The sequence below is a fragment of the Lepisma saccharinum genome, chromosome 7 (assembly GCF_977018435.1).
Source record: "Lepisma saccharinum chromosome 7, izLepSacc3.1, whole genome shotgun sequence".
Lineage (NCBI taxonomy): Eukaryota > Metazoa > Arthropoda > Insecta > Zygentoma > Lepismatidae > Lepisma > Lepisma saccharinum.
In genome coordinates, this window is record NC_139235.1 from 55,692,624 (window position 1) to 55,707,794 (window position 15,171).

At 39.9% G+C, this 15,171-nt stretch overlaps 1 protein-coding gene across 1 annotated transcript in view; it reads left to right on the top strand.

The window, feature by feature from the left end:
- LOC145990474 (uncharacterized) overlaps window positions 1-15,171 on the top strand; it is a 462,687-nt gene that overhangs the window by 298,641 nt on the left and 148,875 nt on the right. Inside the window, exon 11 of the mRNA XM_083126168.1 lies at window positions 2,899-2,970. Within this exon, the coding sequence (XP_082982294.1) occupies window positions 2,899-2,970 (72 nt within the window). The remainder of the gene's footprint in view (window positions 1-2,898; window positions 2,971-15,171) is intronic.

Here is a 15,171-nt window from a genome sequence, read left to right on the forward strand (position 1 = left end):
TATCTAAAATCAACTAATCTTTATTACAATAATGCCCGTGTTCAAAATTTCAAAGATGTTAATTGTGGACATCTGTGTTTATCTGTTCTTAGATATATGTCTCAAATAAATAAACCATCAATTGAAAATTTTCAAAAAGCCCTGTGGTATTTAAAACATCATGGGGGTATTCCATCTCACCAGCCAAAATTCAATATTGAAACTTAGACTACATGATGATATAGTGTATCCCAAAACAATAGCTCTCAGAGCATTTTATGGCATGTACTTGATCCCCAATATTACACACCACAACAACATAATTGCAGTTGGGGATCAAAAAATTGTCATCACTCCAGGGCAATATAATCTATCTACTTTAAATGCTCAGTTACCCAGAGGTATAGTATTAACTCAAAATTCTGTCACTCACAGAGTAGAGATTGTATCTACTACAGAAACAGTGGATCTGGGTACTATAGGAGAGCTGTTAGGCTTTGAGAACAACACAAAACTTGAACCAGCCATCAAACACACTGCTATTAATATACCTAAATTCTTAGCCATAGAAACTCTGAATATTCACTGTAATGTGGCCGAGGGTATGATCACCAAATCAAATGGTATAGGCACTCACAAACAAACTGGCATCATTGCAACATTCAAACCTAACTCTGAATTTATGGAGCCCATCATCTACACTCCATCCCCAACATTATATTTTCCTGTGTGTCATAATAGAATAGATTACATTGAGTTGATGGTCACTAATGAAAAAAAAGAATTAGTTGATTTTGCTGGAGCCACAACAACTGCTATCATAGAGATTAATATTTAAATAAAAATACATACAAAAAAAATGGAAAATATTGAGAGTTATGAGCTACAATCATTCCCCCCAAACAGGAGGACATTTGCAAATTTAAATCAACCCAACACAGAGATTGAGGTTGATCTTGATGTAGGGGATGGCTTTATACACCCCCACAGAGCAGATCTATATATCAAATTTGATGTTGTAAAGCTCGATGGTACAGATTATCCGGCAAATTCAAATATAAGATTGGTAGACAATTTTGTGCCACATCTGTTCTCTGAAATTGAGATCAGAAAACATGGTGTTGTTATAAACAGAGTGGATTACCCCGGCATTAGCTCCACAGCTTTGGCCACACTAAAATTATCCAAAACCGAGGCTTCTTACTACAAAATAGGTGGATTTGAGGCTGGTGATAAAATTATATCTAAAAGCCACACAGTTCTGTTCCCCATGAGCCTGTTGCTAGGATTCTTCTCAGATTACAAAGATATTATGTGGAAAGGTGGTTTAAGAATCACATTTAGAAGAGCTGCCAATGATAATAATGCTTTGATGAGGTACAGTACATTAAACTCTACAGGGGAAGCTCTGTCTAATACCCTACCTGATGAAGGCAAATGCATTATTCAGACTATGGAGCTAAGAATCCCGGTTGTTGAATATGAGGCCAGTTATGCTCTTAAATACAAAGCAGATATAATAAAAAATCCACAGGTACCTTTACAATTTTATACATATCAATGTGTACAGAAGCCTGCCACTGGCACCTATTATGAGTTTGATGCTACAAATTCATTCTCCAGTATACAATATGACATGCCAGATTTTGTGGTGGTACTGTTTCAGACTGGAAGACACAATAATCAGGAAAAAAATTCAAGTAAATTTGATAACTGCAACATCAAGAACATATATCTTAAAAATGGCAGAAATGAGGTGTTCCCCAGAGAAAATTATAATTTAGACATGTCCAAGGATGATTTCCTTAAATTATATGAAGCATTTACAGCATACAAAAGGGTCACTACTGGCAATACTGACATGTATTACACACCAGATGAATTCAAAGCACAGAGACCCATGTGTGTCATCAACACTTCAAAAAGAAAACAAGTTGTGGTTAATGACAGGACAAACATTAAAATTATCTGTGAATTCCACGATACACTCCCTGATGACACCACATGTAGTGTTATTCTCATAGGTGAAAAATCATATGTTTATGATGTAAGAAATGAGAGAGTCACAGAGCAATTCTAGAAGAGCTCTGCTTATTACATTGTCTTAGTATTAGATATGCAAGTTGAGGCTGGTGTTCAATTGAACTTAAACCAGAAGTAAATATGTGTGTGTGTGGGTGTGTGTGGGTGGGTGTGGGTGTATGTGGGTTTTATGAGCATCTTGGCTTAATTTCAAGTGTATCCAAAACAATATCAAAAGAGGCATATTTTTAACAAGCTTATGGACAACAATCTGGCTGATGCAACTTTTGTAAGTGCGGGCAAATCAATCTGAGAGGGGTCATCATATCACGGGAAATTCCCGAGGGCATTTTTACAAAAATCTTGGATTAGACAGGGTTCCACACTTGAGCAAAAAGCTCATATGGGCATGTTGAGCTTGTTTTAAGTGTAGCCAAATCTGCATGGGGGGGGGTTCATCATTTCTCGAGTTTATAGTATATACTTTTATACTACTCCCCCCCCCTAAAGATCTTTTGGAGTATCCTTGCTTCATTCTTCTGAGAAAAGCTGTTCCTAGGGAAGAAAATTTCCGATCGTCATTTAAGTAATGTGTCCAGGAAAGAAATGATCTAATCTCCCATTAATCAGGATATGTAATTAACATAGTATTGCTAAGAATTTGTAATTCCAAGCTTCATTTAATTCCAACCTTTATTTAATTCTGTCTCAACTCATGAGAGCTTTATTTTCTTTTATTTTGCAAATTATCTTTTCTTTTTCCCTCTGATAAACCAAACGATTTAGTTTTTATGCCACATTGATATTGTGCCTTTAGTATGTAGATTAAATTGTCCAAAACCAGCACAAGTGTTCATTTATGTACGTGCATTTGTAATATATCTTTTTTTCTTCCAGGTTTCTCTCTAATAATAAGCTCACCGTCTTACAAGGCAACACCTTCACAAATCTTACAAAACTACTCCAATTGTAAGTAGAGAAGTTTCCATTTAATGTAATAGCTAATCTACTCTTACTTGTATGCATGGTTTAGAAGTACTCACCTTTGAACTCAATTGGCTATGCCTTAGCCTGCAGTATGTTGATACGAGACGACAGCTACCAGCCGTTTGCAGCAGCGCGCACTGTCTCGCTCCGCCCACTTGCTTTCACTTGCTTTCTCTCCTTCCATACCGTTATGCAGATTCCCAAGCAGAGTGTAGAACTTCTTACAGTATTTTCTATATCATTTTTCTCAACTTTATCTTTGCGTAATCAAATAAAAATGTTCGAATCAAAATTTGATCAAAATATGCCGGGAATGTGTGAATGCAGTTGTCCATCACTTTGAACAACTGTTATACGTAACACAGATTAGTACTTGCTATGCAATATAAATACAAATTTCTGCATGCTAAAGATATGTGCGTAAAAATAAGCGGGACGTCACGGGTAGAAACCACACCGCCGCGCCTCGCCGTTCTGCAGTCACACGCTATCTATGCCACGAGTCAAAACGAACGCACTGTAGGTTTGCATTTGAGCCATTTGAACCGTGCTTTCAAGGTGTGTCTTTATTGGATACACATTCAAAGTGAAATTGATAAAACACATTCCAAACTGCTGACCGTTAGCACATGCTATGCTTGATTACTTTTTGTCATGCTGAATTTATGAAGAGATAATTGTGTTTTATGGACTGTTACAGTGGGGACATCTATACTCACTTTCTGTGGAATGGCCCATTTATTTAATATCTACATAGTGATATGAAAGTAATAGTAATCTCTTAGCTTAAATTGCTACATGATTTTGCAATGTATGTATTATATAATGCAGCAGCGAATTCAAAAATTTCTTCCTTGGAAGTATTTTAGCAATTAAAAGAAAGACTACACTGGACAAGTGCTGTATCTGTGGCAATAAATCATTGAATGAAATAATGTTTCCTTTTTGTGCACAACCCAAGGGAAACTTACTTTCTGGATGCGCCTAATAAATTTGAGTTGTAATTTTTGTCGGACTTTTTAAAGTTCTACATTTGACTCTCCCCCGTCTGACTCTATTTGGACTTTCTAATATTAAATGTATCTATTCATTCCTTCTTATTCTCCATTCCTTTGCATTTTTTGGTCTACATATTTTATAATTCTTCTTTCGGAGATCCTTTGGTATTTTAATCGCTTGTCGTCATGGGTGATACTTGAGAACTGCATGTACGAGTAATTATTACATGTTGTAGGTTATTGTAGCCTTCTTAACAATAAATTTATTATTTAGGATATTAGTATTATGTATATTGCAGTAACATGTTTTATTCTCTACTTGTTCTCCTTCCCAAATAATAATCTAGCTTCCACACAAAAGCATGTTGCTGTGGAGGTTTTTGCATCATACCTTAGTTCTCCTGCATATGGGCTCCTGTGAGAACTATTGTATAATGTGCTACTATGAGATAGCTGGAGGGATGTTTTGCGAAAACTTTGATAGGTGGGGGTATACTATCCCCCGCACCCCCCTCCCCGCTTCGAGCTCTGGTGGAAGCACCTATTGGTTAGGATCATTGGCATACGCAGGTGAGGAGCTGACGGGGCTACATCCCCTCCCGAAATTTAGGAAAAATCAAAATTTTCAAAGGAAAGCGGTAAATAACTCGGGAAAACCAAATTGGTATGTGCTAATTCCCCTTAAAATGACCCCCTATTACCATTTTTGTCTTCAACAAATTTCAAATCGAAGGTTATTTGTGGTTACTAAATATAATGCAGCTATGTATTATCCATCTTTTAAATTCCAGCCCCCTCCGAAATAAAATCCTGCGTACGCGGAATCCCACTTTAAACTGTAAGTATAGTCCCGATGAGCCTTTCTGTGCATAAAGTGGTCTTAAAAGAAACAAGCTCAAATTGCTGCAGATTGTTGTGATTGTTAGGATAGTTTCAAAACTCTGTTTTAGTTTCGTAGTTACTTTCTAGCAAGTGTTAAGTAAACGTTACTACCATTACTATGAAAACTCCCAAAATATCCAAGACTGATAGCTATATTCTAGGATTAAGCGTGTAATGCGTGATCTCTGACATAGACGGTGCCTGTTTCCTACAAAAGTAAAGTAAAGTGCTCCCCTGTGCATAGCACCACGCCATGAAGGCGTATAGGGGGTGTGGGGGTAACGCCCCACACTTTCTTGATCCGGTCGTGAGTGGGGTGATGTGATCAGCATCACGCCCCTGACCGCCTTTACCCCCCAGGGTTTCCCCCAGGTACCCATGTTATTCGACGCTGGGTAGGCGCCGGGGCCGCTTCCACCGTTAGAAAAGTTCCCGGATTTGAACCGGCCGGGGATCGAACCCGGGACTTTGAGCATGGTAGTCAGACGCGTTACCGACTGAGCCACCGCCTGTTTCCTACATTTACGCAATTTCCATTACGTCACAGCAGAATACAAAACTTTACATTCGGCAGATATAATTGCGCTGTAGGAGCAGGAGCGAAGTTGTTACAGCAATGGAATTGATAAAGATCAATTACTCGCATGCACCTCTATTCTTCGTTCTGAGATTGGTGTGGGCGAAATTTACAACGTCCATTATGTTGCGATTGCCAGAATAGCTTTAGAGTTCTGTTATTGCTGTTGTTTTGAAAGTGTTATCACAAAACTGTCGCGACATGTGTGGAATGAGAAGCTCGCATCTCTTCTATTTGATGAACCATGGGGACTGGACATTGCTGTTTTATTGCGTTCAGTGTAACTGTCAAGCCTTCTCAACTGAAACAGTTATTCTCATTCATGGAACTAATTCTAAACTTCTGAACAGTCTAGTGAGAAATTCTCTGCAAATTGTGACGCCAGATGGAATGCTTTAACCAGATATACATTTTGAAGTTTTAGCGTTAATAGATTAGGCTATGTGGATTCAAATCCAAAAATTATAGATAGTTTCCGATAGGTGTATGCAGCTTTAAACATTTGGCTGTACCTCACAATTTCCACAAAACCCAGATTGTGTAAAAACTTAAATTAAACATACCAATAAGTCTTCAGTGGATGAAACAGCTATACCAGTACATACATGACTACAGAATTTTTCTGAACGTTTTACTACAAACCTATTTCCTACGTAAGCTGCTCGTCAAGTCAACCTTGCAGCAGGTTTTATGTATCAATCCGCGCGAGAACTGAGCTCAGAATCTTCCGTGCCAGTCTTTCCTCAACCGCCGAGCTGCTTACATCGCAGACACTGAGAAAATCCACAGTATTGCCAACTGCACAACACATCAAAACCCGCATGCATGTCAAGTGGAATGTATTTTTGCTTCTCTTTGTCTCCTGAAACATAAAATTTTAAAAGTACTTTCTGCGCATAGATTATTTAATAAATGTGTCATTACTTAATATAAATGCGAAATATCTTCGAAACATGAGAGCGTGTGTGTATATTTCGAGCACGCAAAAATAAAAATGAACAAAGATAAAAGTAAACAACGATAGGCCCTCTTGAATTTAATGACAATTTTTTTTTTTTTGGTTTAGAAAGAAATACATTTATGAAAAACGTGGTTGCTTCGTCCGCAATACATCCGTTCCTGTAAGACACACGCAATTCAAGTTATACCACCAAAAAAACATGATTTGTTATTGGTGATATATACAATCAGGTGCATTGTCTGTCGCTATTACTCTGGTTTCAATTTATGAATCACTTCACTAAACCAGGATTCAAATCTTGGTCTGTCCATTTCTTGCGGATAATCACCCTTCCCTTTCTTTGCGCGGAACAGTAAATATGCACCTTCAACAAAGCTTTCATTGCCGCCAGTGGGTGAAACAATAAGCCTCCCCCTTCCCCTCATCGTTGGTTTCTTCAGCCCTGGCGTGGTTTTGCATGCTGGTATCCTTCCATGTTTTATTCCCCCTTCCCCCACCCACCGAGTTGAAGGACGTCTCGTCCAAATAATAAACATGTTTCTTCTCACTGCGATATCTTTTAATACCGCGGAGATTCTTTTGTCGTCAAAAAACAAACAATCGTTTCCTCTTGCTAAACTCAAACAGCAAATCATTCAACACCCGTGATACAATTCGTGCGCACATTGACGGCAAATCACCTCACGCCCTGTTTTACTTTGATCTTGTTGCCGCAAGGAGGATTATGCATTCAAAACAACTTGCTTGTCTTTGAAGAAAATTTCCCTTCGGACGAAGTCCAAAATAACATTAGGGTAAAACCGCGCGCTGAACAGTAGATTCAGCCATTCTCGCCGCTCTACAATAAACATAGGGTTAAAAGAGTGGGATGTGCAACACTGGTATCGCCGATTGCACGCGTTCTGCAACGCATTCAGTCTCGCTCGACTCGCTCTAAAGTTTCAGTGTCTCTTCAACGCACTACACATTGCAGTTGGCGAATCTACGGTTCTAAGTTCGTCTGCACAGTGATTGCAACCAATTAAGTCCATACCTGCTAATGGATGTACTATTTTGTCTGTATATTACAAATTAAATAACTGTTTTCTTGCAAGTATGCAGTTGTGTCGGAATAGAACCCGTCTCAGTGGAACTATGTTCTTGCGCGCACGTTTGGAACTACATATGCGAAAACCTGCTGCAAGGTTGACTTGACGAGCAGCTTAGTAAATATACACATTAGAGACAATTAAATAACAAGGTAATAAATAAATAAATAAATATTCTACAGTTAAAAAATGAAATACCATTCAAGAGTAATATCTGTATAGAAAAAAATAATATTGGACAATTTATGGTGTCATGGCTTCACGTGTAAACCGCTTATGTTGTTCCTATTATTTTATTTATAGCTTTCGTTTCTCTCCCTTCTGCCTCATACTCTCCACCACTTTCTTTTGGATACGAAAAGCAGCATCAAATGTTGGATGGCTCCGGTCTGGAAACGCCATCTGATACAACCGTGCAGCCTCGCGTCCATTGTCATTCGCGCGACCGTACATAAAAATCATATCTGCCTGTTCACGATATGGATATCCTGCCATGGTTCACCTAACTTGCAACACAAGAGAAACAGATTACCCACGAATGTACACAAATGACAAATGTAAACAAGTCTCATTGGCAACACATCGCCATCTAGGATACATGAGTACATCAGCAGACTTATATCAATAATATCATTCGAATTATCTAACAAAATTAATTTTATTATTGGTTACAAACTTAAGTTGGTGGATTGTGGCTTGAAATGCGTTGAACGCAAACTTTCATTAATAACTGAGAAACTAAGGATTTTCGGACATATGTTTATATGAACTTTTTTTATTGTTTTGGTTTGATGAACCAGCCCTCAAAGTTTGTAAAAGTAGTTTTGAAACACCCTGTATATTATATTTATATATGTTTTCGGGTGTTTAAATGTGACTGCCTCCCAACAAAATTTGTCGCCCCCTTTTCGCTCCCCCCAAGTCACTTTTCCCTCGCGCCGTCACGGCTTACAACACAATGTCGTTGGTAGTAAGTCACATTTCGCAGAATATATGTTTTCCTTGTAACACTGGCATAAGCCGTTTCTCGACAGAAAGCAACGTTGGCCTCCCCGATGGAGTAGTGGTAACGTCGCTGCATTGTAATCAGCAGGTGCAGGGTTCGAACCCGGTGGAGGCACATGCTCGTTCGGATTCCACTTTAAACTGTAGGTCCTGTCCCAATTACCCTTTCTTTGCATAAAGTGGACTCCAAGACAAACTCAGATCTAATCAAGCAATCAACGTCACAGATGCGATAAAATGTTATCTATTTGAACGTTCATTGTGACGAAACGATGTGCGAAATACAAATGTGGTACAAAGACCAGTTGTTTATCTTCATGTCCTCTATACGGTTCTATGGTCCGCGGACACCATTTTAATGACACCCTGTGTATGTGTATGAACATTCTGTAGGAATCTGATAATATTTACTTTACTATTATTGCAAACGAAAATAATAGTGTGGAATATTTACATAGGACTGATACGCATATCAATAACGAAATGGAGAGGCATTTTTAACTGGAATTTTAAGCAGTCCTCGTGGATAGTTAATGTTGAACGATTGCATAAAATGGAGTATGTAAAAGTGATGTTTAAGCTTTAACAGATATTTATGCCGAATATTACGATCCTCGGTAATCTGAATCGATTTGTACTGTGGAACTTTGTGGTCACTACACGCATACCCTCCTTTGAACTGTTAAGCACTTTTCAATAAACCGGAGATACGTGTGTGCATGCGTGTGCGGGAGAAGGGGGGTGAGACTGTGACCACCACAAACACATTTCTAAGCTCACTGAATGGAAAAATGTTTTTATCAGCCGGAAAAAGTCAAAGGGAAAACAAATTTTGAGATTATGAAATATATAATTCAATAAATAGAAAGATGTTATGTATGCACAGTCATGGTTCTGTAACAGGAAGACGGATGAATTAAATAATTCAGGAAATAAATGTTGAATGAGATCTAATAGCCAACTATATTATATTAAAATACAATGTTTAAGGTTCTAATATTTAAAATTGCAGGTTTATATAATAAAAACCTGTTATCGTGATAGGTACCATGTGTATTTAAGAAGCACAGAATTAAAATAGTTGAGAAATACAGAGTGTTCAGAAAATAATTTCAGCCGATCTGCTTGGTGGAGTGGTTGGTTAGCACAGCGCGTTACGACGCCAGGGATCCCGGGTTCTAATCCCGATTTGGTCATGGGTGTTGTTTGTGAGTGCCCCTCACGAATTTCATGATATCATCCGCTCTTCCTCGTCGTCGCGATTAGCCAAAAGTGGTGCTAAGTAACACAAATAAAATGATCCAAAATTAGGTCATACTTCGACTAACTATAAATGAAATGCACATTTATGTTCATCTAAGTTTCATAAAATTTTGTAAGGAAACTGTTCATTCTTTTAAACACAGTGCAAGACATTGAACTTTTGAAATTTATTTGTTGATTGCGTTTATTTTACGCCACCTTTCTGCTACATTTGGCTAATCGCGACGATAGAGATGAGTGGCGATTAAATAGATGGTAGGGCAATCACGAGTACGCATCGACAGGACACAGCACAAATCCCCATAAACAACTACTGGCTGTGAGTCCAGACGCCAGAGTCCCGTGAGTCTGCAAAATGGAGTCCGGGGTGTCCTACGTGGAGGATAGGTTGGCATTTGATTTCCTTCCGTAAGGGTCATCCCTTACACCCTGCCTAAAGTCTTACGAACGCAAAATACACTATCTACCAAAAAGTAATTGGGCACCTATGATTGTGGTTAATTTAGTATCTAATTTGATTTGTGTGGCCTTCATGTTGTTCCGTGAGCAAGGGAAGCACTTGTGAAAGAGATGGCGCGTAGTGCAGAGCAATCAGACTTTGATAAGGGCATAATGTGGGCAGCCATCTCAGTGGGCTGTCTAGCCGGGCCATAGCCGCAAAGTTAATCAGGCCCAAATCAACAATAGCATTTGTGCTTCGTAAGTGGAAGGTGCATGGACATTGTGACAATGGTGAACGTTCCGGGCGACCAAAAAAACTGACTAACAGAGATCGAAGAACCCTAAAACGTGAAATTGTCAAAAACAGGACACAGCCGATGGCTACCATCAGACAGGAGTTTACGGCAGCAACAGGGGCATTAGTTTCCATCGGAACATTGCGAACATAGGCCCACTAACTCGGATATTCCGGAAGAGCAGCGGCACATAAGCCTTCTAATCACCAAGGTGAATAAAGATCAGCGTCTCAAGTGGTGTTTGGATGGCCAGATCCGGAACCTCACGGATCCGAAATCCGGATCCGGTTGGTTCCGGATCCTAAGGATCCGGATCCTAAAATTTTTCGGATCCGGATCCGGATCCGGTACATTTGGATCCGGATCCGGATCCGTTTTGTCATCCCAGATGCGCTTCTTTGGAAAGTAAGAATGTGTTTATAACATATTGTTACCTGCTAATATACATATATATATAATATACGTACACATATATATATAGTGTGTGTGCGCGCGTGCGCGATTTGTAATTAATTAATACACTTACAAGGGAGGTCTAAGTCTCCCCCTCCGATTTCCATGAAACTTGGCAGGTGTATAGAGCTCCCCCCTCAAATGTCAAGATGAGGAGAATTTGAAGTGGGGATCTGACCCCGAAACCACGTTAATATAGCATAGGAAGAAACAGGGGGCATAGGGCCTCTCTATACACCTGTCAAATTTCATGGGAATCGGAGGGGGACACAGGGGTCAGATGATCCCCACGTCAATTTGTCCTCATCTTGACATTTGTGGCGGGTTTTGCCCCCTAAAACAGTTTTTTAGCCGAAACAAAAAAAAAAAAACACGTATTTCTTCCTTTGGGCCCCTCTATACACCTGCCAAGTTTCATGAAAAACGGAGGGGGACACAGGGGTCAGATGCTTACTTCAATTTGTCCTCATCTTGACAATTGAGTGGGTTTCGCCCCGTAAAACCGTTTTTTAGCTGAAACAAAAAAAAAACACGTATTTCTTCCTTTGGGCCCCACTATACACCTGCCAAGTTTCATGGAAATCGGAGGGGGACACTTAGATAACCTCCCTTGTTAGTCTTACACGTTGTAATTATTTAACACTGCATATATTATAATGTTTTATTTTAATTTGTAAAACTAACTGTAGAACAATTGTATAATTTTTGTATAACATTTCTATCTTGTTATATGTGTTAAAGGTTTCATCCTGGAATGGAATTTCTCACATTTATGTGTGTTTCCATTTCCAATACATTCGAATGAATACATATTCGTTTCAATGGCATTTATAAAATCACCTCTGACATTTGTGCACAAGTGTGTTAGCCGATGCGTAGCAAAGTATTTTAGGAACAACACTTGAAAAAAATTCTTGTAGGACTAACGAAAAATTTCTTTGTAATCGAAGATCATTATACCTTTTAAGGTGTGGTAATATTATAATGGGATTGAGATACGAAACCTTCGGATCCAGAACTCTCGGATCCGAATTTTTCGGATCCGGATCCGTTTGGCCAGCCCTAGTTTGGACCGTCGCAACTGGACACTGGAGCAGTGGAAAACGGTTCTGTGGAGTGATGAGTCGAGATTCACATTGTTTGGGTCTGATCGACGTGTATGGGTGTGGCGGCTACCCGGGGAACGGCTTCTACCAGAGTGTATAGTGCCTACCAGGAAATTTGGTGGTGGTGGAGTAATGGTGTGGGGTTGTTTCTCGTACTACGGTGTTGGACCACTGGTGGTTGTTCGTGGCACAATGAACTCACAGGCATACTGTGCAATACTAGACAATGAAATGCTCCCAACCTTGTGGCGTTTTTACGGAATGGACCCCTGTTACTTCCAGGATGACAATGCTAGGTGCCATGTTTCGGAGACTACTATGCAGTGGTATGCCGACAACAATGTTCACCGATTGTTCTGGCCTGCACAGAGTCCTGATCTCAATCCTATAGAACACCTTTGGGATGCATTGGACCGGCGGGTGAGGTCTCGGGAGATGCGGCCAAATTTCATTGTCCAACTGAGTGAGATCTTGCAAGAGGAATGGCGACGCATTCCAATGGACGTCCTCCACAAACTAGTCGAGAGCATGCCTGACAGGGTGACTGCTGTTATAGCAGCAAGAGGTGGCTCCACGAGGTTCTAACAGGGTTCGCACCACCAGACAACCATTTTGTACAGGTGACCAATTACTTTTTGGTAGATAGTGTATATTCAATACTACCTCCTTGTCCAGGCCATCTCTTCAGCAGTTTTCATCAGAATTTGTTCCGTTTATTGGTTGCCACTTCCCCTTGTCCCCAACCATCTCTTGAATGCGTGAACAGGAACAACCTCATAACCATATGCCCACATTATATAATTTGGGGGACTTTAGCAGTTCAGCCGTCAGGTGGCAGCCACGCAGCTTAAACTAGGAGAGAAGTACCTGATGGGTTATTGGGGAGCACCACTTCATTACTGACTGTCTGCCGAGGAACTAGTGAAGTTAAATGAGTAGCTTAAATTGCTACAGGCCTCACGTTTCTCTACATCTACGTATAGTTCAATCATGTGTTTTTCAAATTATTTCCATGCGCTCTTTAGGGCTTAGGATAGATTGATTGATTTGGTGTTTTAAGTCCACTTTATGCATAGTAAGGCTAATCGGGAATGGACCTACAGTTTAAAGTGGGATCCGAACCACTTGTGTTTCCACTGGGTATCGAACCCGGGACCCCTTGATTACAAGGCGACGACGCTACCACTGCGCCATTGGGGAGGCCCGATTAGTATAGAACTTCCACTGCAATTCTTCTAGTCGAGAAATGTGTTTAGGTGATGGACTGCTTGGAGGTACCCAAGGGCCAAATCTCTGCAATAGAGTTCATTATAATCATTACCATAAATCTGATTCCAGGAGTATAATTGGTGTTTTGTATTTCAAGCAAACAACAGATGACTGCGAGTTTAGAAAATAATCATCCTACAAAGTTTCCGTTTGAAAATGTGAGGAGAATATTACTTTCATCTGAAGTTAAGCAGGTGCACTGGAAAAGCCCATAATTGCAGTAGAACGTGTTGTTCTCTGAGAGAAGCGGAAATTGGTTCATTCAATATTCAGGAGTTGTTTTGCAACGAAAGCAAAAAACTCCACTCGTGAACATTCACCGACCATCAGAGTTCCTCCAATGGCTAGGGTTTCAGCTCTCCACATCACAGATGTGGCGACTCTTTCTGTAGTTTCTGCTGCAAAAAAAAATCCGCTTAGCTAGTTCACATGCAAGTAAACTCTGTGCCTGAGTGGAATGATATAACGAATTATGCAGCAGAAACTGGATTTTAATTTGATTTTTAACGGACAGGGTTAGCACCCTCATCTACAGAACATTCCTCTGAAAGGGAGAAATTGCATTCTTTGTGTTGTGGTTGGCGTAACAAGCTCCGAATGCAGAAGTCCTTGGTTCAGATCCAGGTTAAGGCATGGCTTGTGCTTTATCGCCTTTATATTAATTAAACATGCACTTTCAGTGTTACCAAGCAAGTTTTCCATCAGTTTGTCATCGCCGACCTCCGTGACGGAGTGGTTTCACAAAACGCGCTACGACGCCAGGCGCACCGCGTTAAAATCTCGTACCGAGCATGAGTTTCCCTTCATCATATCATCACCCATCCTCATCGTCGCGATTATCCAAAAGTAGCATAAAAGGGCCCTAAATAACAATCTCATAAAACGTAGGACGTAAGCGAAAATGTATAAAAATAGCCAACAAATTTCCAAATAATACTTGTGCATACTCTCTCTCTCTTTCTGCCTCTACAGCCCTTGGTGGGCCTTGACCTCCTCCTCAATCAGCCTCCATTCCACTCTGTCATCAATTCTTCTCCTCCATGCTGGAATTTTCATCGTCCCTACGTTTTCACCGACGTTGTCCATCTATCGAAGTCGTGATCTGATCTCTCTTCTTGTGTAATGAAGCTTTTCTCTCGGTATTTCTCTTCACGCACTAATGTAGTGTACTACGTCTTGTTAGAAACTCCATTTCTTAAAAGTAATGTGTGTAACGATTGATCCAATTTTCTCCATTACTCAGATTTCTTCCTTCTAGCCCTTCACTTAAAACACTAGAACAGCGGGCTTTTTTATGACTAGAACCGCGACAGCGGTCAAATAGACCTCCATGGAAAAAGTGGGTTATATTTATAGATTTGTTTGTTAATATTTTTTTAATTCTTTCACTACACATCTTTAATTTCACAGAAATGAATGCATGACCCCGTTCCTGTTTTCCATATTTCGGACACATGCGCAAACTCGTCACTTTTTATGCGTTCGGACCTTTTTGTTTTATCATCAAAACGCAGATATCGCATTATTTCAAGAAATCTGTCCCTAGCCATGGTTTCACAAAGAAATAGTGGTGCCCAGGTACTGTCCCACAAACTGTCTAATTCAAGACGTTTCGCACAATGTGTTCCGAGAGCATACAAATTGCGATAAATGAATCAAGTTCCTGTAATGTAACAGACCAGTCATTTCCTCCAGTTTGACGATGAGCTTCTTCTTAAGTGCAGGATTTTATGTGACGAAGCATCCTCTCATTCACAAAAAGACGCCATGCACTTGAAACCTTTCCTTCAAGGATATTTCATTTAGCAAATCCTGACGGGCCAGGCTTTTCTTGTCAAACATTT